This window comes from Equus quagga, chromosome 16 (assembly GCF_021613505.1).
Source record: "Equus quagga isolate Etosha38 chromosome 16, UCLA_HA_Equagga_1.0, whole genome shotgun sequence".
Classification (NCBI taxonomy): Eukaryota; Metazoa; Chordata; class Mammalia; order Perissodactyla; family Equidae; genus Equus; species Equus quagga.
Genome location: NC_060282.1, coordinates 16,485,321 through 16,510,548, shown reverse-complemented (window position 1 = coordinate 16,510,548; position 25,228 = coordinate 16,485,321). Strand labels below are relative to the sequence as shown.

General features: G+C 37.3%; 1 protein-coding gene across 1 annotated transcript; it reads left to right on the top strand.

The window, feature by feature from the left end:
- The first annotated feature begins 182 nt into the window (after positions 1-182).
- Positions 183-23,832, top strand: SQLE (squalene epoxidase). Its single transcript, XM_046642347.1, has 11 exons — positions 183-473; positions 3,484-3,736; positions 10,705-10,885; positions 12,024-12,120; positions 13,324-13,437; positions 13,518-13,689; positions 15,578-15,673; positions 20,052-20,194; positions 20,639-20,735; positions 22,415-22,502; positions 23,296-23,832. Exons 1-11 carry the CDS (start codon positions 183-185, stop codon positions 23,492-23,494), a joined length of 1,731 nt encoding a protein of 576 aa, XP_046498303.1. The 3' UTR covers positions 23,495-23,832.
- Positions 23,833-25,228: the final 1,396 nt, after the last annotated feature.

Below are 25,228 nucleotides of genomic sequence, written 5' to 3'. Positions count from 1 at the left end.
GTAAATTATTGATTTGAATCGTGATCCCGTGACTGTTCGCTGGCGTCTGGCCGGTTCCCCCGCGCTCTTTTTTTTTGGTAACGCATTTTGGGGGAGAACCTCTCAAATCACCAAAACCCGACGAGGAACCAAAGGGTCTCCAGCCGCTGACTCGGGGGTCGCCGGAGGGGAGCCTGTGAACCATGTGGACTTTTCTAGGCATCGCCACTTTCACCTACTTCTATAAGAAATGCGGAGACTTCGTCACGTTGGCCAACAAGGAGCTGCTACTGTGCGTCCTGGTGTTCCTGTCGCTGGGCCTGGTGCTCTCCTATCGCTGTCGCTACCGCCCCGGGGCCCTGCTCGCGCGCCAGCAGAGCGGCTCCCAGTTCGCGCTCCTCTCCGATATCCTGTCGGCGCTGCCTCTCATTGGCTTCTTCTGGTCCAAGTCCCCCCCGGGGTCGGAGGATAAAGAGCAGCTTGGGTCTAGGAGGGTAGGTTGAACTCAAAGTGGGCGAACGACTGCGGGTCTCATTTTAAAATTAAAATTCACTCAGATGTAAATTTTCTTCTTTCAAGGGCCAAAGACAGCAGTTTAGATCCTCTGGGGTGAATTCTCATTTAATTGTTTTTTTTTTTTTTTTCAAAGCTCCTGATTGTTTCTTGGCCAAGTCCTTGTCAGTCTTAGGAATGAGGGAAAACATTTGTTTCATTTAAGCGCTGGTTGAGCCGATGCTCACTGAAATTGACTTGATTATGAATATTGGTTTGATTATGAAAGGTGAAATGAAATGTTCGAATTTGTTTTTGAAGGAGGACGCGATCACTTTCCCTGATGGTGGAAAAAAAAAAAAAAACGTTTTATTTAAATCCTTGGGTAAGGATTGTATTTGTATCTGGGGAACGTGAAATCTGCTGCCGGTAAGTCCACTGCTCATAACAAGTGACAGCCGTCTGGGGAAAGTGACCGAATAGTTTGAAAAGCTGGTAGAGTGAAAATGCTCCGCACTTGGAAGTCTTGGGCAGAATGCCCTGCTCCCCCCACATCGCTGGTGCCTTGAGTAAATGAGTGTATTGATGTCCTAAGTCAGGTGAATGAATGAGTAATGTCCACGGTTCAGCCATGTTCCTCAATCGAAGGCTGATCTTCAAACACGCGTGAAGTTAGGATCCCTACAAAGACAGCAGAGGCGGAAGTGGAAGGAGATGGGGGATGAGAGGTCGTTGAAAGCAGAGCGTTTAGGACCTCTTGGCCGTGAGTGTTTGGACTTTTTCCCAAGAGCATTGGAGGATTTTAAGCGCGGGAGTAATAGTATTTGATCTTTCTTTTTAAAAAGAACATTGCAGTTGCTGGGCAGAGAATAGATTGTAGGGGTACGAAAACGCAAGCAGGGTTGTCAGGTAAGAGACCACAGCAGTAGGCCAAGTGAGGGATGATGGCGCCTTGGAGTTAGGGTGAGTGGCCTACAAGTCACGTACCCTTTGAGGGTTCTGGATCCAGATTGTTTTACTGCGCCCACAGGACACCTTAGCAAGGCTTACAGAAGAGGGGCCTTGGTTTGGAATTTTGCTCCACCATTCCTGGCCACGAGACCTTTAGCAAAAACAACAAAAAATAAGAATCAGTTCTCTCTCCTGTTAGACAGGGATGGCACTAGCCTTGCTGGTAGGGAATTAAATGATTTAATGTTTGCAAAATGCCTGGTCCCTCACTGTCTAGTAAATAGTAGCTGTGAATATCAGTCTGAAGGTGGTGCACATCTGTTAGGACCCTTGTGAGTAGTGCTGAGCTCAGTGATATGGTGGGTGTGGGCTGGAGAATGGGAAAGGAGGGAGAGCGAATCTTAAATTCTCAATTTGAAGTCTTTGGTATTGTTGTCTGAGATAACTTCCTCTCAGGGTCACTGACCATTAATCCAGGTGGCTGGAGTGCCATTACATCATGTTGTGTAGAGAAGTTTTGGGGTAGGAAGATAGTATTGGTTCCACTTCGTGAATGCCTCAGGCTTTCTGCTTAGCTCCTAAACACCAGGGAGTTGGTAGACTGTGTTGAGTACTGAGTTCCCACTCTTCCTCTACTGACCAGACTCTGAAACACTTAACTTCCTCCAGAGGTCCGCCCCGCGTGTGTATGTGTGCGTATAAAAGGGAAAACTTAGGAAGAAAAACTAATAAAAATGTCTAAGATGACAGAACGAGCTTGTCTTGCTCTCAGAACCGTAATTTAAATATAGTCATTTGTTCTAGCCGTTAAGAAATACCCTTGGGAAGAGTAGACTCTGTCATGTTCTCCTCTGGGTAAGGGACAAAAAGATAAATTCTCTAAGAGAAATTATAAAAAATGGAATGGACAAGGACGCAGTCCATTATAGAGGTAAAGGAAGGCTGGATGAATATTAGAATCACAGAGAATTAAAATTCTAAATGATTTTAGGTTTTATCTTCTTCCTTTTTGCCTAAGGTCTCTTATTAAAACCCCTTCAAGAGGGCGTTTGGTCTTACCTTAATCATTAAGGTCAGGGAACTCAAGGAAGATGATTCCTTGCAATTCTGTATCTAAAGTGTATTCATATTTGTGGATCCGCATACCAAGAAAAAATACTGATTACAACGTTGAATTCATTTAAAAAAAACCCTACGGGCACTGTTACTCTCAATGGGCATAAATCTCACAAAACAGGACGTTTTCATCTTCTTAATGATCAAAGTTAAAGTTTTTACTGTCAGCCCAGCTAGTGATAGGTTTAATGTTTGTCCTTATTTGCAAATTGGAGGACCAACTGGTTGATCAGGCTCTCTTAGAGTATTAGGGGAAAAAGGAAGGGGTAAATTAAATATATTCTTATATGTTAAGGACTAAAATTGTGAACAGATTGAATCCCAAGGGACAGAGTGAGTTACTTGGTTCTTTTGGAACTTGGTTGAGTTAAAGAATTCTCGATTAATAGCTCAATAGCCAGAATTTGACAGTTTTCTGTTCTATAAAAGTGATTTTAGATTAAGATAGATTTTTCAGATGAAAATCCAGAAGAATAAAATAAAGATGAATAGTGGAAATATCTAAAAGGTGCTGAATAGTTTGCAACATAGTCGTATTAGAAGTTGTACATGATTTGCATCTGGTAGATGCTAAGTATATATTTGAAGAATTGAGTAATTAATGATATACTTTTACGTATAATGTCTTTGAATGTCTTTATAAACATTTTTTATATTAGGCCTGATGTAGATTTCTAAATATGTCTGCATAACAGCATTTTCTAAATGTACTCAGAAGACAGAATATATATTTAATTTTACTGGGATGTTATTACATTTTTATTTAACAGTATTTTGATATCATTGGTTTTTACATATGATCTGGATTTAAAATATAACAGTTCATTTGATTTGCTGATGTTTAGGATGTAGCTTTTGCCCAAGATGCAAAAGTCCAATGTGTCTGTATAGTAGTAGTTTAAGAATAACAAATGTGGCTACCATATTTCACTTTTTTTTAAACAGCACAAAAAAGGAACCAATATTTCAGAAACAACCTTAATAGGAGCAGCTACCTCTTCATTGATACCTTCTCAGAATGATCCAGAAGTTATCATCGTGGGATCTGGCGTACTTGGCTCTGCTTTGGCAGCAGTGCTTTCCAGAGATGGAAGAAATGTGACAGTAATTGAGAGAGACTTAAAAGAGCCTGACAGGATAGTTGGAGAACTTCTGCAGCCAGGTGGTTATCATGTCCTTAAAGACCTTGGTCTTGAAGGTAGGTTCATGTTAATTTTTAGGAGTTATGTGGTATAAGCAAGCCCTCTTCACTTCAGGCTATCCTATGACTGGTAAAAAGGTATTCCATTTTATTTTCATTTATAAAAGTTACCCTACTCATTTACCAACAAATTTGCATGAAAATGAGGACAAAGGAAAAAATAAGCATTTAGTGGTATTAGATATGAAGTAGACAGATATAATAAAGTGGCTAAAAAAATTGTAATGGTCAAAATTAAGGACTGGAAAACTAGAATGAAGGCATGAAATTTAGTGAACGGTGAAGGGAACTATTTGTAGAGTGCATATTATGTGCCTGTTATAGAATCTTTTATTCAAGCATCGTTCATTCATTAAATCAGTGCTTTGTAAACTCGAACTATTCATTTAGGAAATATTTATTCACTGTCTGCTTTGTGTGAGGCGCTGTACTTGGTACAAGGCTATGCTGGTGAACAAGAAAGATCAACTGTCTACTCCTGAGGATCAGAGTGAAAAATATGCTCAGGCTGTGAGTTGAGCAAGAGCTTGGTTGGCATGTGCAGTAGGCAGTATGTTGGCATAATTATGAGCATTGGTTCTGAAACTAGGTTCCCTGGGTTTGAATACCAGCTCGGGCACTTAAAAAGCTGTACGAGGGGCTGGCCCCGTGGACGAGTGGTTAAGTTCGCACGCTCCACTGCAGGCAGCCCAGTGTTTCGTTGGTTCGAATCCTGGGCGCGGACATGGCACTGCTCATCAAACCACGCTGAGGCAGCGTCCCACATGCCACAACTAGAAGGACCCACAACGAAGAATGTACAACTATGTACCTGGGGGCTTTGGGGAGAAAAAGGAAAAAATAAAAATCTTTAAAAAAAAAAAAAAAACTGAACGAACTTGGCTAAGTTACTTAACCTCCTATGTATCAGTTCCCTCATCTGTAAAATGGGCGTACTAAGAGTCCTTGCCTTGTAGGTTATTATGAGGAGTAAATGAATTCATATACACAAAGCATTCAGAACGTTGCCTGGTATATAGTAGGCACTATGTAAAAGTTTGCTATTTTATTCAAGTAACTGAAGGGACGAATGCAGCTAGAAAATACTGGGTGATGGGGAAAGGAGAGTGGCTTGAGATTAAGCAGGGAGAGGTAGCCGGCAGCCACATCATGCGGGGCTTTTTAGGCACTGGAGCAGGAGTGTGACATGATCTCGTTTATTCCTCTGTAAAGTGGTTCAGACCTTTGACAGCTATTCACAATAGCAAACACATTTTACATCCTGACTGGGTACATACATTCACGTACAAATGTGATTCAAATTTGTTTTATTTTACTTTTTAAATACTTGTCATGATTTTACCCGAGTATACAATTCACAATTTGAAGTTCATTTCATAATTTACCATCGAGTCACACCCTGCAGTTTGTAGAATGCTATTTTAAAAGAATATATGGATACAGTATGGTGAAAAGACTATGTGATTGTGATGGTGGGATAGCAAGAGTCATTGCAAGGACTGGGAACTCATTGCTAAGTCCAAATGGCAGATGATGGTGGTTTGGACTGGTATGATAGCAGAGGATATAAAAAGAAGTGGACAGATTCATGATAAAATTAAGAGGCAGAAATGGCATGACTTACTAAAGGATTGGTGTGAGATATGAGGAAGAGGGAGGTATTAAAAGTGATTTCTAGGTTTTTGGTTTGAGCAACTGGTAGATGGTGGTACCATTTGCTGATAAGAAGACCTGGAGAGGAACAGGCGTTGGGGGAAATTTGGGGGACATACTGAGATATCCAAGTGGAGACGTCAAGTTGAATATATGAATCTAGAGTGCAAAGGAGTGGTTTGGGCTGGCTGAAGTTAGAAATTTCAGAGATGTCAGCTTATTTGTAGTACTTTAAAGCCATGGCAATGATTGAGGCCATGTAAGGAGAGCATGTAGGGAGAAAAGAGAAGACAGGATAAACCAAGTCCTGGGAAACTGGTATTTAGAGATTGGGTAGAAGAAGGAAGCCTGCAAAAGAGACTGAAGGAGCTGGTAGAATGGCAGAAGAAAGCCAGAAGGGTTCGGTGTCGGTCCGAGAGGGCAATGTTTCTAGTAGGGATTGGGTTTGTTTCAAAAAGGCAAAGGACAGCTGTGTCGTGGTTTGCTAATGAAGGGCCAGGTAAGATGAGTATAGAAAAACAGCCATTGGGTTTGGCAATTGGAGGTTGCTTGTCACATTGACAAGATGTTTCAGTGGAGTTGTGGAGAAAAATCCTAGACTGAAGTAAGTGGGAGATTAGAAAATTTGAGACTAGAGAACTACTTTTGAGGAGTTTTTCACTAACAGAAATCAGAAATAGGGCAGTAGTGAGATGTAGATGTGAGGATAAAGGAGGTGTGTTTTGATATTAGAGCTTGTTTCTATGGTGACAGAGATGATAAAGTAGAGAGGGAGAAACTGATGATGCAAGAGAGGAAGATGACTAAAGGAGTGACATTCATTCATTCAACAAATATTTATTAAGCATTGACCATATGACTGTAGGTACTGTTTTAGATGCTGAGGCCACAGGAGTGATCAAAACAGACAAAAATTCTAGCTCTCAGAGAGCATAGATTCTAGTGGGTAGTGTAGAGGATGGTGATAAAAGATAAATAAAATTTAGAGTACAGACAGTCCCTGACTTATGGTGGTTCAACTTAAATGATTTTTTGACTTTACGATGGTGTGAGATCGATACACGTTCAGTAGAAACCATACTTTGAATTTTGAACTTTTCCCAGGCTAGCAGTATGCAGAATGATACTCTCTCCTGATGCTCCGAAGCTCCCAGTCAGCTATGCGATCATGAGGGTAAACAGCTGACACACGTAACCATTCTGTTTTTCACTTTCAGTACACACACAACCACTCTGTTTTTCACTTTCAGTACAGTATTGAATAAATTGCATGAGATATTCAACACTATTTTAAAATAGGCTTTGTGTTACATGATTTTGCCCAACTGTAGGCTAGTGGAAATGTTCTGAGCATGTTTAAGGTAGGCTGGGTTAAGCTAGGATGTTTGGTAGGTGAGGTGTATTAAATGCATTTTCGACTTACAATATTTTCAACTTAGGATCGGTTTATTGGGATGTAACCTTATTGTAAGTTGAGGAAGAGCTGTATGTATTATTGTGATAAGGGCTTTAGAAAAAAATCAGAAAAGGGAGATAGGGAATTGAGGGGGCTGCATAATTTTAAATAATGTCAAGATTGGGGAAGGGAAAGGCTCAATGAAAAGGTGATGTTTAGGTAAAGAACTGAAAGAGTGAGGGAGTAGCCCTAGGAATATCTGGAGGAAGAGAATTCCAGGCAGAGAGAATACCAGGTGGAAAAGCCCTGTGGGAGGGGGAAGCCTAACCTCTTAGAAGAGTGAGAGTGAGAACAGTGCTGACTGGAGTGATGTACTTGAAGGGGAGAATAGAGAAAATAGCGGGGCTGGCTCCCATACGACTTTGTAGCCCACTATGTGGATTTGGGTTTTACTCCAAAGTGAAGCCATTGGAGAATTTTAAGAAGAGAAGTTATTAAATCTAGCATTTTAGAAGTATGATTAAAAATATTATTTTAAAATATTCTTCTTATTGTATAGAAAAAAGAATAGATCATAAAATGGCACGGTCAGAAGCAGAGAGACCTGTTTGGTTGCTGCCGAATCAGTGAGGGTTGATGGCTTGGAACAGGTGATATCAGTAGAGATGTGGAAAGTGGTCACATTCTGGAAATATATTTTGAAGGAAGAGTCAGTAGGACTTGCTGATGGATCAGATGTTAGGTATGAGAGAAAGGGAGGAGTCTTGGTATTTAAATGAGACTAGAAGACAGTTACCAAGAAGAGGTCCAGGACTGAACCTTGGGGTACTCTAATGTATAGAGATCAGGGAGGAGAGCAGGAGCCAAAAAAGGGGACTGAGAAGGAGCAGTCAGTGAGGAGGAAAAGCAAAAGACTGCAGGCTCCTGGACCCAAGTGGAGAGAGTGCTTTATGAGAAGTTGTTCCCTCTCTGTCCTTTTAGGTTCCCTAACCACCACCTTACATAAGAGGTTCACTTGAGGTAGATGTGACAATATCCTGAGACAGGGTTTTGTTACCTTTATAGTTGAACATCAGGCAACCAGAAATGCTCTCAAACTAATGACTGGACATAGAATCAGAGATTGAGCCTCAGGGGTCGTCTCCCAGGTTGTGGCAACAAGGCTCAGTGGATTGTAGTAGTTCCTGCAAGAGTCGGGGAGCCTGTAAAGTATTTTAACCTGTCCACATATCATGAATACCATTAATAACACCAATAAGAGTTCTTTCTAACATTCATTATGCTGTTAGTTTACCCTCAGTGTGATGAGATACAGATAACAGAAACACTTGGAATATTACTTTTTGGAACATGGACTTGTAATATAATACAAACTGACGCATCCTGGATTGTGGGTTTTTAATAAGTGAATTGATTGCCCTGTGGTTTACACTTAATATCTAGAACTCTTAAATACTTTATACTTTAAATATTGTAGCGTAAGAAGTCTCAATATCTAGTGAGGAATCTCTTCCCCACCTCATTTCTTTAGGATAATTTTGGCTTTTCTTGGCCTTTTTAGCCACGGGCCAGTGGCGCAATGGATAACGCGTCTGACTACGGATCACAAGATTCTTGGCCTTTTTGCTTTTCTACATGTAATTTAGAATCAGATTTTCAATTTTCATGGAAAAAAAATCCTGTCAAGATTTAGCAGTGAATCTATGGCTCAATTTTGGGAAATTGATTTAGACTTTCTATCCATGAATGTGGTATACTCTTCATTCAGTTAGGTCTTTAATGTATTTAAATTGTTTCATAAGTCTTGTATGTTTTTTGTTATATTTATATATTTCCTGACTCTGGTTTGTATTTTGGCTTTCATATACTCAGTTTGAGGTTCAGACTTCACATCAGGTCATGGCACAAAGTTATGTTTGGATTTCCTATGGACGACTCCACTCATAGCCTATGGTGGATGGCTTACTTCCATGCCAGGTCTCAGGACATTGACTTGAGGTTTTCTGGTCTCTATTTCATTGATAAGAAATTTATGTATGGTGCTAAGTTCCACTGTCCCTTGCACATGGGGGCCCCTACCTGCTATCCAGGAGTGGCCCTTAAAACTTCAGCCTTTTAGGCTTGTGGTTCTGATACCTTTATGCTGTTGCCTTTAAAATTTGTTCCCTCGTTTGAAGTTGCTTTTTATTTTTAGCATATAAGTTTTGGGGTTTTTTTGTTTTTTAGCTTGACTTTTTATACAAAGAAATTCTGCATTTTTTAACGTGGAAGAGTGTTTTCTGTGTCCATTTATCTGATATGTTGACCAGTAGTCTAATATCATGTGTGGAGCTTTATGATTAATAGTGATCATTAGTCTAGGTTATGTCACTGGCCTCAAAGTTATTCATATCTAGTATTCATGAAGCATGAATTTCATTCAAGTTTAGGGTATTCTCTTCCTGCCTGCTTCAGAAAGTAAAAGTATCCAAAGTCTGTCGTATTTGATTTCATCAATAAAGTTGAGATAGAGATAGATGTTTTAAGAAATCTTAAATTAGGTCTTATTTATGTACTTGTCTTAAGATAGTTTATACAAGGAAAAATTTTACTATACAACTATACTTTTACATCTTCTGGTGTGTTCTAAATTGGCCAATTTTAGCATTTAAAATACTTTCATAATACAGCAATGGCTGGACAAAACATTACAGAAATACTAGATGGGTTTCAAGCATTTAGGTCAGTAAAGATTGGCGATTTCCCAAGATCCAAATTGAATACACTGCGTATTGGCACCTTTTAGGATATCTTTGTACTTTTCTCTGATTGAATTTTAACTGTAATAATTTGAAACCATGTCAAAAAACTAACTTATTTTGATCCTAGGTCAGATGTGTGACAAATATTTATGTAGCTTGTCCCTGACTGGACTTTAAGTGTAATTAAAAAGTATGTTGGAAAACCAATTTATTTTGATCTTAGCATAGATGTGTGATAGCATTATTTATTATGAATTTTTTCCTTTCAACAGAAATGAAATTATTCTAATGTACTTCATCTTAATATATTGTATTTTAATATATTTAAAATATTATGTGACTATCTTAATATACATGCTAAAATTCACTTTTTCACTTAACATAAACATATTTCCAATACTGTTAACCATTCTTTATCTTTGTAATTTTAAGCCTATGCATAGTGTTTTCTCTATTGATACTTCATAATGTACTTTACCTTCTAACTTAGATTAATAATTAGGTTATTTTCAGTTATTCTTTCTTAGAGATAACACTGTAGTGAACGTGTTCTTGCATATAACTTTAAAGATTATTAAAAATTAAAAATTATATTCCTAGGATGACTATCTTAGGTGAATTTCCAAGGCTAAGATTATTACATCAAAGGATGCTAACTTCTTCATGGTTCCTAATAACTATTGCTATAGTTACTTTCTAAAATGTTATTAGTTTATAGCATGGCCAGTAATATATAAATTTGTCAGTTTTATCATAATGGCACTAGCAATGTTGATAGATTTGGTATCTTATTGTTTCAATTTTATTTCATTGATTTTTTTAATCAAGTTTTGAACATTTTTCCTGATATGTTTGATGTTTCTATATTGCTTAATGTGAGTCATCCATATACTTTTTGTCCATTATTATTGGGGTCTTAATATTTTTCCTATGGATTTTAATGAATAAATTTTGTATATAAAAATCTTCTATGATATTAGAAATTTGCTAAGACTATTGTCTTCCAGAAGCATTAAGATTTCTGGAATAATTATATTAATGTCCAATTCTCCAAATGGTATCATAGCTTTATGAAGACAGAGACTAATTTTCAATGCCCCCATATCCTCTTGGTGCCTAGTATAACTCTGGACATATTAGCAAAAGTGGTTTTTTTGAACTGAATTGTTTTGCAGACGCAGTGGAAGGTATTGATGCCCAGTTTGTAAATGGCTACATGATTCATGATCAGGACAGCAAATCCCACGTTCACATTCCTTACCCTGTCTCAGAAAACAGTCAAGTGCAGAGTGGAAGAGCTTTCCATCATGGCAGATTCATCATGAGTCTCCGGAAAGCAGCCATGGCAGAGCCCAAGTAAGAGTACAGCTTCAAATCTGTTATGTTCAAGAAGCACATCTGAACTTGGCCTTTGTACAAATACTATTTTATAAATTTTAATAAGTTTTTGGGAATGGGCTAGAACATAGGTATTATGCTAAAATAAACCATAAGTTAGAAGAATGTTAGATCTTCTGTGTCTTTGTTAAGAATATCAGATAGGGAATTTTCCTTTAAATGACATAGAACTATTGGGGATTTTCCTTTAACTAAATGAATTGTGTGATTTTTATGTGGTTGGAATTTAGAGGATATGGTTGTAACTAAGGTTAAAGTCCATGTGTGTTCCATTTGGGAGTTGGGGTTTGTGGTTATGATACTTTCTATTAAAAGTCAAGACAGAGGACTTCAAAGGAAAATCCCCCTTCATTCCTTCTAAGGACCTATTCTGGTAGGACTGGCTGCTTCTCTTAATTATTGACTTATATTTGCCTCTAGTGTTTGTACTATCTAGTAGTTATATATACTATATATAATAGATACTGTTAATAGACTATATATAATTATCTATTATAATTGAGGAGGTTTTAAACATGAGAACCCTCATGTCCTTGGCATAGGCCCAAGTGTTGACACAGCAAAGGAAGAAGTGAGTAGACTTATCCTTAGAACTGGAAGGCTTTGCTATCTATGGAAGTAGAATATGTTCATTGTAGAAAAGTGGAAAAATGCAAAGAAGACTGTAAAAAGTATCCGTGATCCTTGTGACTAGCAGTAACTACTCTGAATAATTTGGTGGATAAACTCCAATTCTGTTTTCCTTTCTGTATATGAGTTTGTGTGGGTATGTAAAATTTTTCTGCATGTATTTCATTTTTTAATGAATTGAGGTAAAAATCTAATGTTACTTTTTAAACTATTTTTAATCATTATATTAGTAATGTGTTTATTTTTAAGAAATTAGAAAATGAGAACTATATGTAATTCTAAAACCTGTTAATACTGTTTTTGCTTTATCATTCCATACTTTTTACTTACATGTGCGCACTTACACGTGTGCACATGTGTTCATTTACACGGGTAAACTGGAGATAAGGAATAAGGAATTTATCATTCTTTAAATTTCTCAAGTGTACTACTATAGAATTTATTTCTGTCTACTTAAATCTTTTAGTACAAAGTTCATTGAGGGCATTGTGCTACAGTTATTAGAAGAAGATGATGCTGTGGTGGGAGTTCAGTACAAGGATAAAGAAACCGGAGACATCAAGGTGAGATATAGCAAATGTTAGCTTTTCCTGAGAGGCTTTTTCCTTCTTTTTCTCCTACTCATTTAAAGATTTTATTTTTTCCTTTTTCTTCCCAAAACCCCCCGGTACTTAGCTGTGTATTCTAGTTGTGGGTCCTTCTAGTTGTGGCATGTGGGATGCCGCCTCAGCATGGCTTGATGGGTGGTGCCATGTCCGTGCCCAGGATTCGAACCTGTGAAACGCTGGGCCACTGAAGCGGAGCTCCCAAACTTAACCACTCGGCTGCGGGGCCGGCCCCTCTCCTACTCATTTAAAAAAGTAGGCTCACCAGTTAATTCCTCATGAAATGGACTGAGTTCTCTCTAAGCCCTCTGCAACAGGATGAGTCTCAGATTGTAACACATTTGCTCTTTAGAGCACCTCAGAATGCTATACAAATAACTTGTAAATAAACACCGCTGTATTAACAGTATAATATTTCAGTATTAAAAACTGAAATAAGAAATATGCAGTAGCAGAGAAATGGGAGCTGGAAGGTGAAAAAAGGAAGGATTCAACATATAATAGATGATTAGGATGAAATAAAAAATTGTTTAAATCGGGAAGGCAAAAGTAAGAGAATCTCTGGGGAAATAGCAGAATAAAATAGTTTCCAGTATGTGCTCATGCTGGTTTAGTAAAAGAAGAGAAAGAGTCAAAGGCGAATCCGTTGACTCTTCTGGGCTACTGCATAGGGTTGCCACCTCCTAGAAATTGTACTCTAATGGAGGCATTTGCAAGGTACTAGAAATATATACATTTATGTGTACAAAGATTCTTCTAGGCCCTAGCCACTGATTGAAAACACTATATAAAGTTAGAAAATTCAAGAATAAAAGAATCTGGGTAGTTCTTGGAATTTGTAATGAGACTCAGTCTTCCGTGGTCCAGGCTTGCTTTGTAGTTGTCTCCCCTTGTCCATTAAAGTGTAGCTTAATCCCATGTGGTCTGGATGGTAGAGCTTAGAAGGAAGGTGATCCTCAGGGATTCTGAGGAAGCGTCTCTAAAGATGGGTCATGCATTAACTTAAGCCCGCATCATAGCTTCTTCGATAGCATTATCATCAAATACTCTCTATAATGTTGTCTGATAATATATTTAAATGTATTCATGCACATTTTAAGAAAACGGTCCTTTTCCTGTGTACCTAACCATTTAGCTGAATATCCTTTATCTTTGTTGTAGGAACTCCATGCTCCATTGACTGTTGTTGCAGATGGAATTTTTTCCAGGTTCAGGAAAAACCTGATCTCCAGTAAAGTTTCTGTTACATCTCATTTTGTTGGCTTTCTAATGAAGGTACTGTAGGAGTGTCATTGTAGAAAATAAAAGCAACTTCAAATTTGAAAATTATTAAAATATTTTCTTTTTTTTTCTAGGATGTACCACAGTTTAAAGCAAATCATGCTGAACTTATTTTAAGTGATCAGAGTCCAGTTCTCATCTACCAGATTTCATCTAATGAAACTCGAGCACTTGTTGATATTCGAGGAGAAATGCCAAGGGATTTAAGAGAATACATGGCTGAAAAAATTTACCCACAATTACCTGGTAAGAAATAGGATTTCATTCCCCTTGTAATCTACAGTCTGAAAGCAAATCTTGCAAAAGGCTCTGCATCTCCAGTTCTCACTAAAGCTGTGTCGAAATTAGGCCAAAGAGAAGGGCAGCAGGTGAAAAATGCACCCAGTCAGTCAGATACATGGGACTTGAATTTACACTAGTACATAAAAAAATCTCCAAATTTAAAAACTAGTTTCAATATATTTTTTCACATTAATAATTAAAGCATAGTTTTCAGAATAGTTATTAATATTGGCATATATAGTATTTTTTAAGTTAGTCTGAATAGCAATCTGAGGTCTCTGAATTCTTAAAATATCTCTTATACTTAACTACTTTTGTGCTTGGTTTTTGTAGACATGATGGGTACCATTTATTGAATGTCTACTATGTAAGAGGTGCTTTAGAAACACAATTTCATTTAATCTACACAACCACCCTATGAGGTTGGCATTATCATTATTCCCATTTTACAGATGAGGGAACTAAGATTCAGAGAGGTTACTTAGTTTCTCCAAGGAATAGACTATTAGTAAGTGGCACAGGCAGAGGTTGAAACCAGGTCTCTCTGGTTCATACATCCCTGCCTTCATAATGTGAGAACTATGAAGGATCAAGATCGTTTTAGTTTTGAATTGAATACAGAAAGGCTTCATGAGATTTCAGACATCTTTGTAAAACACTCATAAAAATTACTTTCTGTTTTTTTTTGAGAATGGGAAGATGTAAGTAAGAAGAAAAGGAAAAAAATTATTAAGACCATTGATAAAATTGAAAGGAAATCCTACTTGCCAATTATGATATGATTATAGTAATAGGAAACTATCCTTGGTATGAGTACATTTTGTTTAGATATTCTGTTTTTTTAAAGTTATTTTTTAAACTAAGTTAAATCACTCTGCTTAATAACTAACAGAATATTAAGAGAAATGAAGGTATATATGGACCAACTTAGATTTTTAATAATGACATTTTCAACATTTCGGTACATTTTCACTCAGTAAGCCATTTTTGAAAGTTTCAGATGGAAAAATAAGTTATTCATATTTAGGAAAAGGATAGTCAATAATGTGATATTTTTAGCCCGCATTTTGTTTTTCTTTTACTGTAGATTGTTTTTTTCCAATCCAAAGTTTAAATTGGAGCAGACTGCCCCGAGATCATGGAAGGAAACCATTTGTAGGTTTATATTAATATTAGTTAGGTTATTGAAATTCTACTCCTTTTAGAAATGGAATGGTTTCCTTGTAGGCATTCTCCTCCCGTATTCCCAGATTACAATGGGAACTCTATGAAGAGACAGTTCATTTCCTATACATGTAGAAACATACAACCTTAAAACTGTAAAGTATCTCAGAGATGAGCTAAATCCACCATTTCATTTTATAGATGAAGAAACTGAAGCTCAGAAGGGTAGAGCTGCTACATCCTATCTTTTTTCTGCTGTACATACCTACCCTCTTACTGTTTGTGAGCTAGTAGTATATTTCATCTCATATTGCCAGAGTATGGTTGTGACAATAAATTGTTAAATATGACAGCTGTCAGTTAACATTTGAAAGAGAGGGTGGGTAGTTTTTCTCCCTGTCTCATCTCATCTGGATTTGCTTCAATTTCATCTAGTTGTTTTGTTATTTAGCTGTATGTATATCTATTTATGTTAATTTTCTCTTAGATTCCTTAGTCATTCCGTAGCATGAATGACTGGGTGCTTAATGAACAATTTTATTAATAAAATAATTAATTCTTGATTTATGACTAGGGCTGTCTGTAACAACCATAACAGGTGTATAGTAGGTATTTATACTTGATAAGAAAATGTGATAATTTGAAATTGAAATGTTATAAACTGTTTATTTGGTGGGATTTATTACAGATCATCTGAAAGAACCATTCCTAGAAGCCATTCAGAATTCTCGTTTGAGATCTATGCCAGCAAGCTTCCTTCCTTCTTCACCAGTAAACAAACGAGGTATTATTTTATTGCCCTGATTTTATAAAGGATATTCTAAATATTCAAATTTTATATTCCAAATGACATGTGTGATTAAATTTATACCGCTGGGAATAATATGTTGGACAGAGAATTGGTTACTGTGGATTAATGCATTGCCAATACCAAAATTAGTGTTTTATGTTTTCTTTATTATTTAATATTGAGCATATATAAGTCACTGTGCTAGTTATTGAGGCTACAACAGTTAAGCATAGTCCTTAATCTAGAGAGGGCAATTTTCCAGTGAGGGATATGGACAGATAATTTCGGAGCACTGTTGATAAATGCTGTAATGAAAGCCCCACTCATAGTACCACAGAGTCACTGTGAAGGGGGTGTGCAAGGCAGGAGGGGAGTCTTGTGAACTGGGGATGGAGATCAGGGAAGACATTGCTCAGAAAATAATGCTGGAGTCGGGGCATGGAGATGAATGGGAGTTCATTCGGTGGGCAGTGAGACGAGGGACTTCTAAGTAGATGGCACAACATTTGCAAAAGCCAGGAGGGCTGAGAGACGGTGGCACTTTCAGTGAACTCAAGTAGTTTCCAATGGCTGGAGCATGGGATAGGTGTCAGAGTTTACTTAAAGTTTAGTTTTAATCCTATAGATCATGGAAAGTCATTGAAAAGTTTTTTTTAATAATAGCTTTATTGAGATATAATTCACAAATCATATAGTTCATCTATTTATAGTGTACAGGTCATTATTTTTAGTATGTTCATAGGTATATGCAACCATCACAGTAATCACTTTTAGAACATGATCAATTTTAGAATATATTTCTCACCCCAGAAAGAAACCCTGTACCCATTAGCAGTCACTCCTCATTTCCTACCAACCCCCAGCCCACTACTAATTACTTATTGTTGCTATAGATTTGCCTATTCTGGACATTTCCTATCCATGGAATCATATAATATGTGATCATTTATAACTGGTTTCTTTGAGGTTCGTCCATGTTGTAGCATGTATCAGTTCTTCATTTGCTTTTGTGGCCAAATAGTATTCCATGTGTAAATGCACTACATTTTCATTATCCATTCATCAGTTGATAGACATTTGGGTTGTGTCCACTTTGGGTTAGTTTGAGCAATGCTGCTGTGAACATCAGTGTATGAGTTTTTGTGTGGACATATATTTTCATTTTTCTTGGGTGTACACCTAGGAGTAAAATTGCTGGGTCGTATGGTAATTCTGTTTGATTCTTTGAGGAACTGCCAAACTGTTTTCTAAACTGGATGCCACATTTCACATTCCCAGTAGCCATGTACGGAGGGTTCCAATGTCTCCACATCCTCAGCAACGTTTGTTATTATCTGTCTTTTTGCTTGTTTCCATCCTAGTAGGTGTGAAGTGATATCTCATTATGGTTTTGATTTTTCTCTGATGGATAATGATGTTGAGCATCTTTTCATATGCTTATTGGCCTTTTATTTATCTTCTTAGGAGAAATATCTATTCAGACTTTGTACATTTTTTTTTCTTTTTTCTTTTGGTAGGGAAGATTGTCCCTGAGCTAACATCTGTGCCAGTCTTCCTCTATCTTGTTTGTGGGTCGCTGCCACAACATGGCTTGATGAGTGGTGTAGGTCTGTGCCTGGGATCTCAACCCATGAACCTGGGCTGCTGAAGCGGAGTGTGCTGAACTCAACCACTATGCCATGGGGCCAGCCCCCAGACTTTGCACATTTTTTAATTGAGCAAATTAAACTTTTATTGTTGAGTTGTAAGAGTTCTTTATATATTCTAGATATGTCTCTTATCAGATACATGATTTGCAAAAATTTTCTGTCATCCTGTGGGTTGTCTTTTCACTTCTTTGATGGAGTCCATTCAAGTTTTTAATTTCCATGAATTCCAGTTTATCTGTTTTTGATTTTTTTTCTGTCTCTTGTGCTTTTTATGTCCTATCTAAAAAGGTTTTGCCCAACCCAAGGTCACAAAGATTTACTCTTATGTTTTCTTTGAAGAGTTTTATAGTCTGAGCTATTACATTTAGCTGTTTGATCCATTTGGACTTAAATTTTGTGTATGGTTTGGGGAAGGCATCTGACTTCATTTGTTTGTATGTGGATCTCCAGTTGTCCCAGCACCCTTTGTTGGAAAGATTATTCTTTCCCCATTGACGTGTCTTGTCACTCTTGTCAAATTTCATTGACTGTAATGTAAGACTTTCTTTCAAGAAGATTTTCTAGTTTTCAGTGTAAGTTTTACATTTCTGTTGTTAAATTTATTTGTAAGTATTCTACTCCTTTTGATGCTATTGTAAATGGATTTGTTTTCTTAATTTCATTTTAAGATTATTCATTGCTAGTGTATAGAAATACAATTAATTTTTGCATATTTATCTTGTATCTTGAAACCTTGCTGAATTCATTTATTAGTTCTAATAGTTCATTGGAAAGTTTTAAACAAGGTAGTGGCATAATTAGATTTTTATTTTATATTTATTTTATTTATTTATTATTTTAATTAATTAATTTTATATTAGATTTATTTTATATTTCATATTACTCTGAAGGCTGGCCCGGTGGCACAGTGGTTAAGTTTGCACATTCTGCTTTGGCAGCCCAGGGTTCACTGGTTCAGATCCTGGGTCTGGAGCTACGCACTGCATGTCAAGCCATGCTGTGGCAGGCGTTCCACATATAAAGTAGAGGAAGATGGGCACGGATGTTAGCTCAAGGTCAGTCTTCCTCAGCAACAAAAAAAAAAGAGGAGCATTGGCAACAGATGTTAGCTCAGGGCTAATCTTCCTCAAAAAAAAAAAGAAAGAGAAATATTACTCTGATATGTAGTGGAGGAAAGTTGACTAAAGCTTATAAAAGGCTACTTAAGTATTCCATGTGACTGATGATGAAAGGCCCGAACTAGGGTCTATTGTGGCAATAAAAATGGAAGGCAGGAAATGGATTTGGGTAATATCTAGGCTGTAGAATGCATGAAACTCAGTGATGAATTGGATATTGTAGTAAGGGAGAGTGAGGCCTCTTGATGGATTCCAGTTTCAGACTTAGATAGTTTTGCTAGCTGTTTGCTGACATTGGAGATAGAGGAAAAAGAGTCCAAGTTGAGGGAAGTGTGGGGAGAAGTGACGAGTTCACTGTGCACATATTGAGCATGAAGTGCAGTCGGGCATTGGAGTGGAGATGTTTGGAGCACCATTGAAAACTTGAACTCCCGAGAGTGGTCTGAATGGAAGCTGTCGATATACTCTGGTTCCTGAACATAAATAGATTGTAGTTGGCTGTGTAAAAACATGCATGATAAACTACCAACCAGATAAAAAAGTACAGTGCAAAGCAGAATGAAGCCAATGCCAAATTGATGTAAACAACATGCTGTGGGAAGCTATCCTAAGTGGTGGGATTGAGAACGGTGCATGGAGGAGGAATAAACGCTGGTTATAGTTTGTGGTTTAAGAGTAATGCAGAAAAAATTTAGAGTAATATTTAGAAGCTTCCTTTTTATAAATTAATATATTGTTATAATAATAAATTATATGTATTCTGTAATTAGTGATAAATGTAGTATATTGTGACATTATGGAAAAAGATTATCCATAATTCTGGAACACAGTTATTATGGTTATCTGTTTCTCTCCGAGACAAACTTGAATAAATCCTTTGTTTAAATGCCACTCTAAGTTGTTGGTCATCAAGCAGGCTGACAGTGGACAGGGAGCCTCAGTAGCTTAGGCAGAGGTGTACCTAGAGTCAAGCTGTGGCGCTTTCTGCTTCTGCTGTTTTGATTTAGGGGGCTAATTTTCAGATAAGATTCAATCAAGGCTTTTCCTCTTAAATTAACTTCTGCTGGTTTTGGAATAGCTGCCTGTTGCCTTTCAATTTGAACTACAACGTGGCTGGGTGGCATCTTCCTAGGGCCTGCTTTTTTCCCTTCGAACTGTACAGGCAGTCCTCTGTAGTATGCCGGCAGCAGATATTGCTGTGAAATGTCAAAGACCTTGATTTTTTTCTCTTGTAGAAGATTTGCTCTTTATGCCTGGATGCCTGTAGATTCTTTTTGTTTTTCATGCAAGAGGCCTTATAAATATCTCGACATTTTTTGACTTAACGTTAGATTCACATGTGAGTTTCACGAGAGCAGGGACCACGTTCTTGTTCTCACTGTATCCCCAGTATCTGGCATCTGTCAGGTACTCAATACATATTAATTGAATCAACTCTTGAATTTTTGCCTCAGCAAATTTTAGTCGTGATTTGCTCCCTTGTATTTTCACGTTCTTATTTACTAGCTCACAGCCATAATGTTTACAAATGAACAGAGTATTTTTCTTTTTGTCTCAAGGGATGCTGCTGGATGATGTCGTAATCTAAATTCTCTTTCTTTACAGGGGTTCTTCTCTTGGGAGATGCGTATAATATAAGACACCCTCTTACTGGAGGAGGAATGACTGTTGCTTTTAAAGATGTAAAACTATGGAGAAAATTGCTGAAAAGTATCCCTGACCTTTATGATGATGCAGCTGTTTTCCAGGTAAGCTATTCAATTATTCTTTGACAAAAATGGCTCAAAATAAATTTCTTTCTGGGGCCTAAGAGGAATGGGACTTTGATAGCGAGATCTGTCCCGAGGAGCCTGCTCCTTAGTAATGGTTCTTATGCAGTCCTGTTTGGGTGTAAAGAATCTGACTGGCAACCTGTGAATCTTAGGGAGTTTCTCACTTTCTGTATTTGAGTATTATGTAACACTGTGTTGCATGGGCCACTTTGCTCAGTGAGTTTAAGTTTAGCTTTAGAGTCGCATAAGCGAACTGCTCTGGAGATGTTATTTGTGTGTGTGTGTGAATGATAAACGTAAGGCGTAATTACTTGTAGATAGTCCTCAGGATAAATAGCCATTTGAGAGGACTGGGGACATCAGTTTGTGCTGCTTTTTCCTCCTCCTTCCCAGATAGTAAGTGATCTTTTTCCTTTTTAGGCCAAAAAATCATTCTATTGGACAAGAAGAAGGTCTCATTCCTTTGTTGTGAATGTCCTTGCTCAGGCTCTTTATGAATTATTTTCTGCCCCAGATGGTAAGTGTAGATATTTTTTAGTGAACATTACTGAATTGCAGATTTTTAGTACAGGAAGGGAACTTAATTACAAAAAAGTTAATGATTAGACCAGAAATAGAAATGTTTTCTGAGTTTGCTTACTCCCAAGTTGGTAGTCCTTTTTAACTCCATCCTTGAGCAAGATTTTTAGCTTCTAATCATCTTGTATCCACTGCTGTGTGTGGAAGGCTGTTGCCTTCCCTTACACAACCTTAATAGCAATACCTCAAGAATGGATTATTAATTCCTCTGGTCATGTATATCCCCAAGTGCGTAAGATTGTGATGGCGAATCTTTCTGGCCATGAATTAAAATAGTTGTTAATCTTTTTCTTCCAGAACACTAGTTTCAATTTCTTTTCAAGGTAGTATTTTATAAAATGAATGTGAGCTTCATGTTAAGTTTTCTGTCTCCTGTTAAAATGCACAAGTAGTAGAATGCATCCACCTTTTCCTCATTTGAAATAGTCCCCTGCTTCCCTTGGTTCCATATCGTAGGGGTGATGGTCAGTCTATCTGTTAAGGAACACGTGACTTAGCAGAAGCGATGTCAGCAACGGAGGGAGAGGCAACTCTGCCACCTCCCAGCCACAGCAGTGGACCAATTCGTTAACTGTGTGTTCAGGAAACTAGACCTTGAGGTTTTCAGGAGTAAACATCACTCACATCCCATTACTTCAGATATCTACAACAAAGCTGTTTCCATGACCTGGCTGAGGCCCTAGTGATCTGCGCTTTGGTGACGTGATTACAAAGGATGATGTGGTACAAATGCCTTCTGTAGCCTCTGTAACCGTTGTTCTTGCTACAAGAAAAAACAACTCATTGCTTGTGATTTGCCAGTCAAATCTCTTGCTAATTGGCATGGAAGTTAATATGGCTGATTGGGCAAGTAAAAAGAAAACTAAATTTTGAGTTTCTCTAAGCTCTTCTTTTTAAGCTTTCCTAAGCTCTTGAGTTTCTTACATTATTAATTTGAATCTACCAACAAAACAACAGAAAAAAGATGAAAGGTTGGGGGACGAAAGAGCTTTACTGGAGTAAAAGTTTACCTACTGCATCCCTTTTTTATCTGTTGTGGAGAAAAATCTAGGCATACCTAAAAAGAACATTGATTCCAAACTATTAAAAAGGTTGTTGATTGATTATACTATGTTTTGAGGGTTTAATGAGTTACTTTGAAAAGTATAAAAACTGTACAGATATAATGCATTATTATTACTCACTATTCACAGCTATTCTTTTTACTTGATAATTTGCTGCTCAGAGATATGAGTTGGGCATCTTAGAGACTGGGAATCTGGTTTCCAGAATTGTGATTTTATATATAACAAAGAGTTTACAAAATATTTTGCATCCTTAATGAATTTATAACAATCAAGGAGATAGCTTTTAAGCAACTCTCAACTTCTGAGACCTCCATGTTTGGTACAGTAATTATTTACTAGCAGAATAAAGCTTATTCATACTTAAATTACTATCCACGTGGATTATGAAATTTAAAAGAAGTCATGGGTTGTTGAAATTTCAGGACTAGATTTTTAAAAACTTAGAAGGTTTGATATATATTACCTCTTCATTTTACCTGATATATCATTAGCACTGTAACAAATGTGTGAATATTTTGATTGAGAGTAATTAAAAAAATTTTCTTTTTAGATTGCCTACATCAACTAAGAAAAGCTTGTTTTCTTTATTTCAAACTTGGTGGAGAATTTGTTGCTGGTCCTGTTGGGCTGCTTTCTGTGTAAGTTGTTTTGACAACACAAAGGAAACATTCCAGATTTTCATAGGACTGTTCAGTTTATGAATTGCTGCAGATCTTTCTTTTTTATCCATTTTGTCATTTTATTATCCATTAGTATCCCAATCAGCAGGTAGCCCAGAGAAATGAAAAAGGTGACGTTTAGTCCTGTGTCATATTTCTGGGAAATAGTGTTGATCAGCAGTTGGTGGGAGATGAGGCTACAACCCTTGATGAAAACAGAAGCTTGTTTTCTGCCTGTGGGTTTATCTACATGATCTGCTCTATGGGAGTCATGGATAACAAGAAATCTGTATTTAAAAATCAATTTGATTGAAGTGCAAGGACTCAGGAAACTCAGTAATAGTTTTGACGGTGCAGAAGTGTGTGGAACTATTTTTGGAAAATGTGCAAAGTGAAATTCTTTAAGTCTTCTCATTCATCTATAATCTGAATGTCAGAACTGTTACCTTTTCAAAAACCTAGACTCCAACAGGCCAGGCTATCCAGGTACTTCAGACTGGGATCTCAAGATTAGTGAAAGAAAACAGCTTAAAACACACGACTTCTGTAAACTAGACTAAGGGGAGGTACTGGCTTCTCTGACAGGGGTATGTCCTAAGTAGTTTCTTGTAAAAAAAAAAAAAAAATTTTATTTGTCCCAACCATCAAACTTACTAGGCAAACGCAAGCTTGTAAAGTCCTCTAAAGTGTAGAATGTGTTTAGCTTTACAGATGATACATAAATTTTAATTTCTGGGTCTTACCAATATATATGTGATTTTTTTTGTTACAGACTGTCTCCGGACCCTCTGGTTTTAATTGGACACTTCTTTGGTGTTGCACTCTATGCCACATATTTTTGCTTTAAATCAGAACCTTGGATTACAAAACCCCGAGCCATCTTCAGGAGTGGTGCTGTACTGTACAAAGCATGCTCTGTAATATTTCCTCTCATTTACTCAGAAATGAAGTACTTGGTTCATTCAGCCTAAACGAGGGAACTATTTGTGAATGAATATTTGGAACTCACCAAGTGCTAAGAGACTTTGGAAAAGAATGTAAATAGGATACTACTCTACCACTTTTAAAGTGGAAACTCTTGGACCAACTTTGGGATTAAGTTGTTTTTGAAGCTATTTGTAAATAAATATGTAAATATATACTTTAATTTGCAATTTCAAATGAAAGATAAAATAAGATAGATATTTAAAAGAAATTATTGTTACCATAAATTAGTGCTAATACTGAGGAACTGTGGTTTTTCTTCTGAATTCAATATTTGGGATAAGTCATTGTGGGGCATGCAAATAAAATGAAGAATGAACCCTCATGTCTTTTTGTTTCTTGTGGACTTCTTTACATAGCTTCATTATAAAGGAAAAGAAAGACAAAGTGGGAAGGAAAATGCAAAGGGAAACCTATTCTGTTAAGTAACTGACATTGGGCAAGTTGCCTTAATATCTCTGGACCTAATTTTCCTCATCTATCTAGTAAGGCAATGTGATAAGGTTCTTTTCTGAGTTCTTTGAAATTGTGACATTCATACAGGAAAGCAATCAAGGGCTTTATAAGTTCCACTGTTTAACATTAATAAACCAGGCTAGGATTATTCCAAGAAACTGAATGAACAAATAAGCACTTGTTAATACCTGGCATAATGCCTTAAAATCAGAATTTACTGAGTTTACAGTTTATTTGAAGAGATTATGGACATTCAGAAGGGTATCATGATTCGGTTCAGCGCAGGCCGCCCCAAGATGCACCATGCTGGTATTCGGATTATTTCCAAGCTGAAGACAATGAAGGCTCAGAAGACTCAGGAAGAACATTTGAGCCTCGCCCAAACTGCCTTAAAGAATTTGACATAGAAGGCCTGTTCCAGGAAGGAGCTCATACCCTAGGATAGCTATAGTATGATGTCAAATAAGCGTGACAGAAAGACACCAACAAACCCATTTTTTTGGTCCAGCAAAACCTGTTTAATGCACATTTGCATTTCCATCTCCATGTAAATTGTCTTGCTCCCCTCTGAAATCCCAAATCAGGACCCCAAATCCTCCTTGTCTGTAGCTGAAGATATGGAAACTGCCAGCCTCAGCCAGCTGGCCAAGTTGCTGTTTTTCCTGAGTTTCTCCCACGAATACATGTTATTAAACTTTGCTTTATTTTCTCCTGCTAACCTGCCTTTTGATTATTTGACCGGCTATAAGAACCTTAATGAAAAGGGGTGAGGTGGGGGAGGAATTCTCCCACTTCCCCTACACATGACACTTCGGGAAGTCATCAAATGTCACTAAAGCAAATTGCTCCCTCTGAAAGAGCAGTCAAATATAACTTGGAATATTAACTAACTACTTCAGATTCTAATCATTAGGGTTAAAATGACTTGTGAAGCTTTTATAATAAATTTTTCTTTCACCTTTTAAGTTCTTTCAGTTGAGAAAATTTTTCAGTGGCCAAACCACATCACTGGCCTTGGTTTGGCACAATGTATGCTGGACTCGTGCTTGGCTTCAGGAGAGTGCCTCTAATTCATCCCAAATGTCTACATTCTGTTTAAAGACTCACTTTCTTAGATCTGGCCGCCTTAGCAGCTGGCTTTCTTTGGGGTCCATTTTGACAGAGAACTCACTTCACGCAGTTACTGTTACCTGATTACAAGTGGAAAACAGCAAGCCAGGTTTGCAGCGCGGGTGTAAGATGGCCGTGGACTTGGTAGCTGGGCT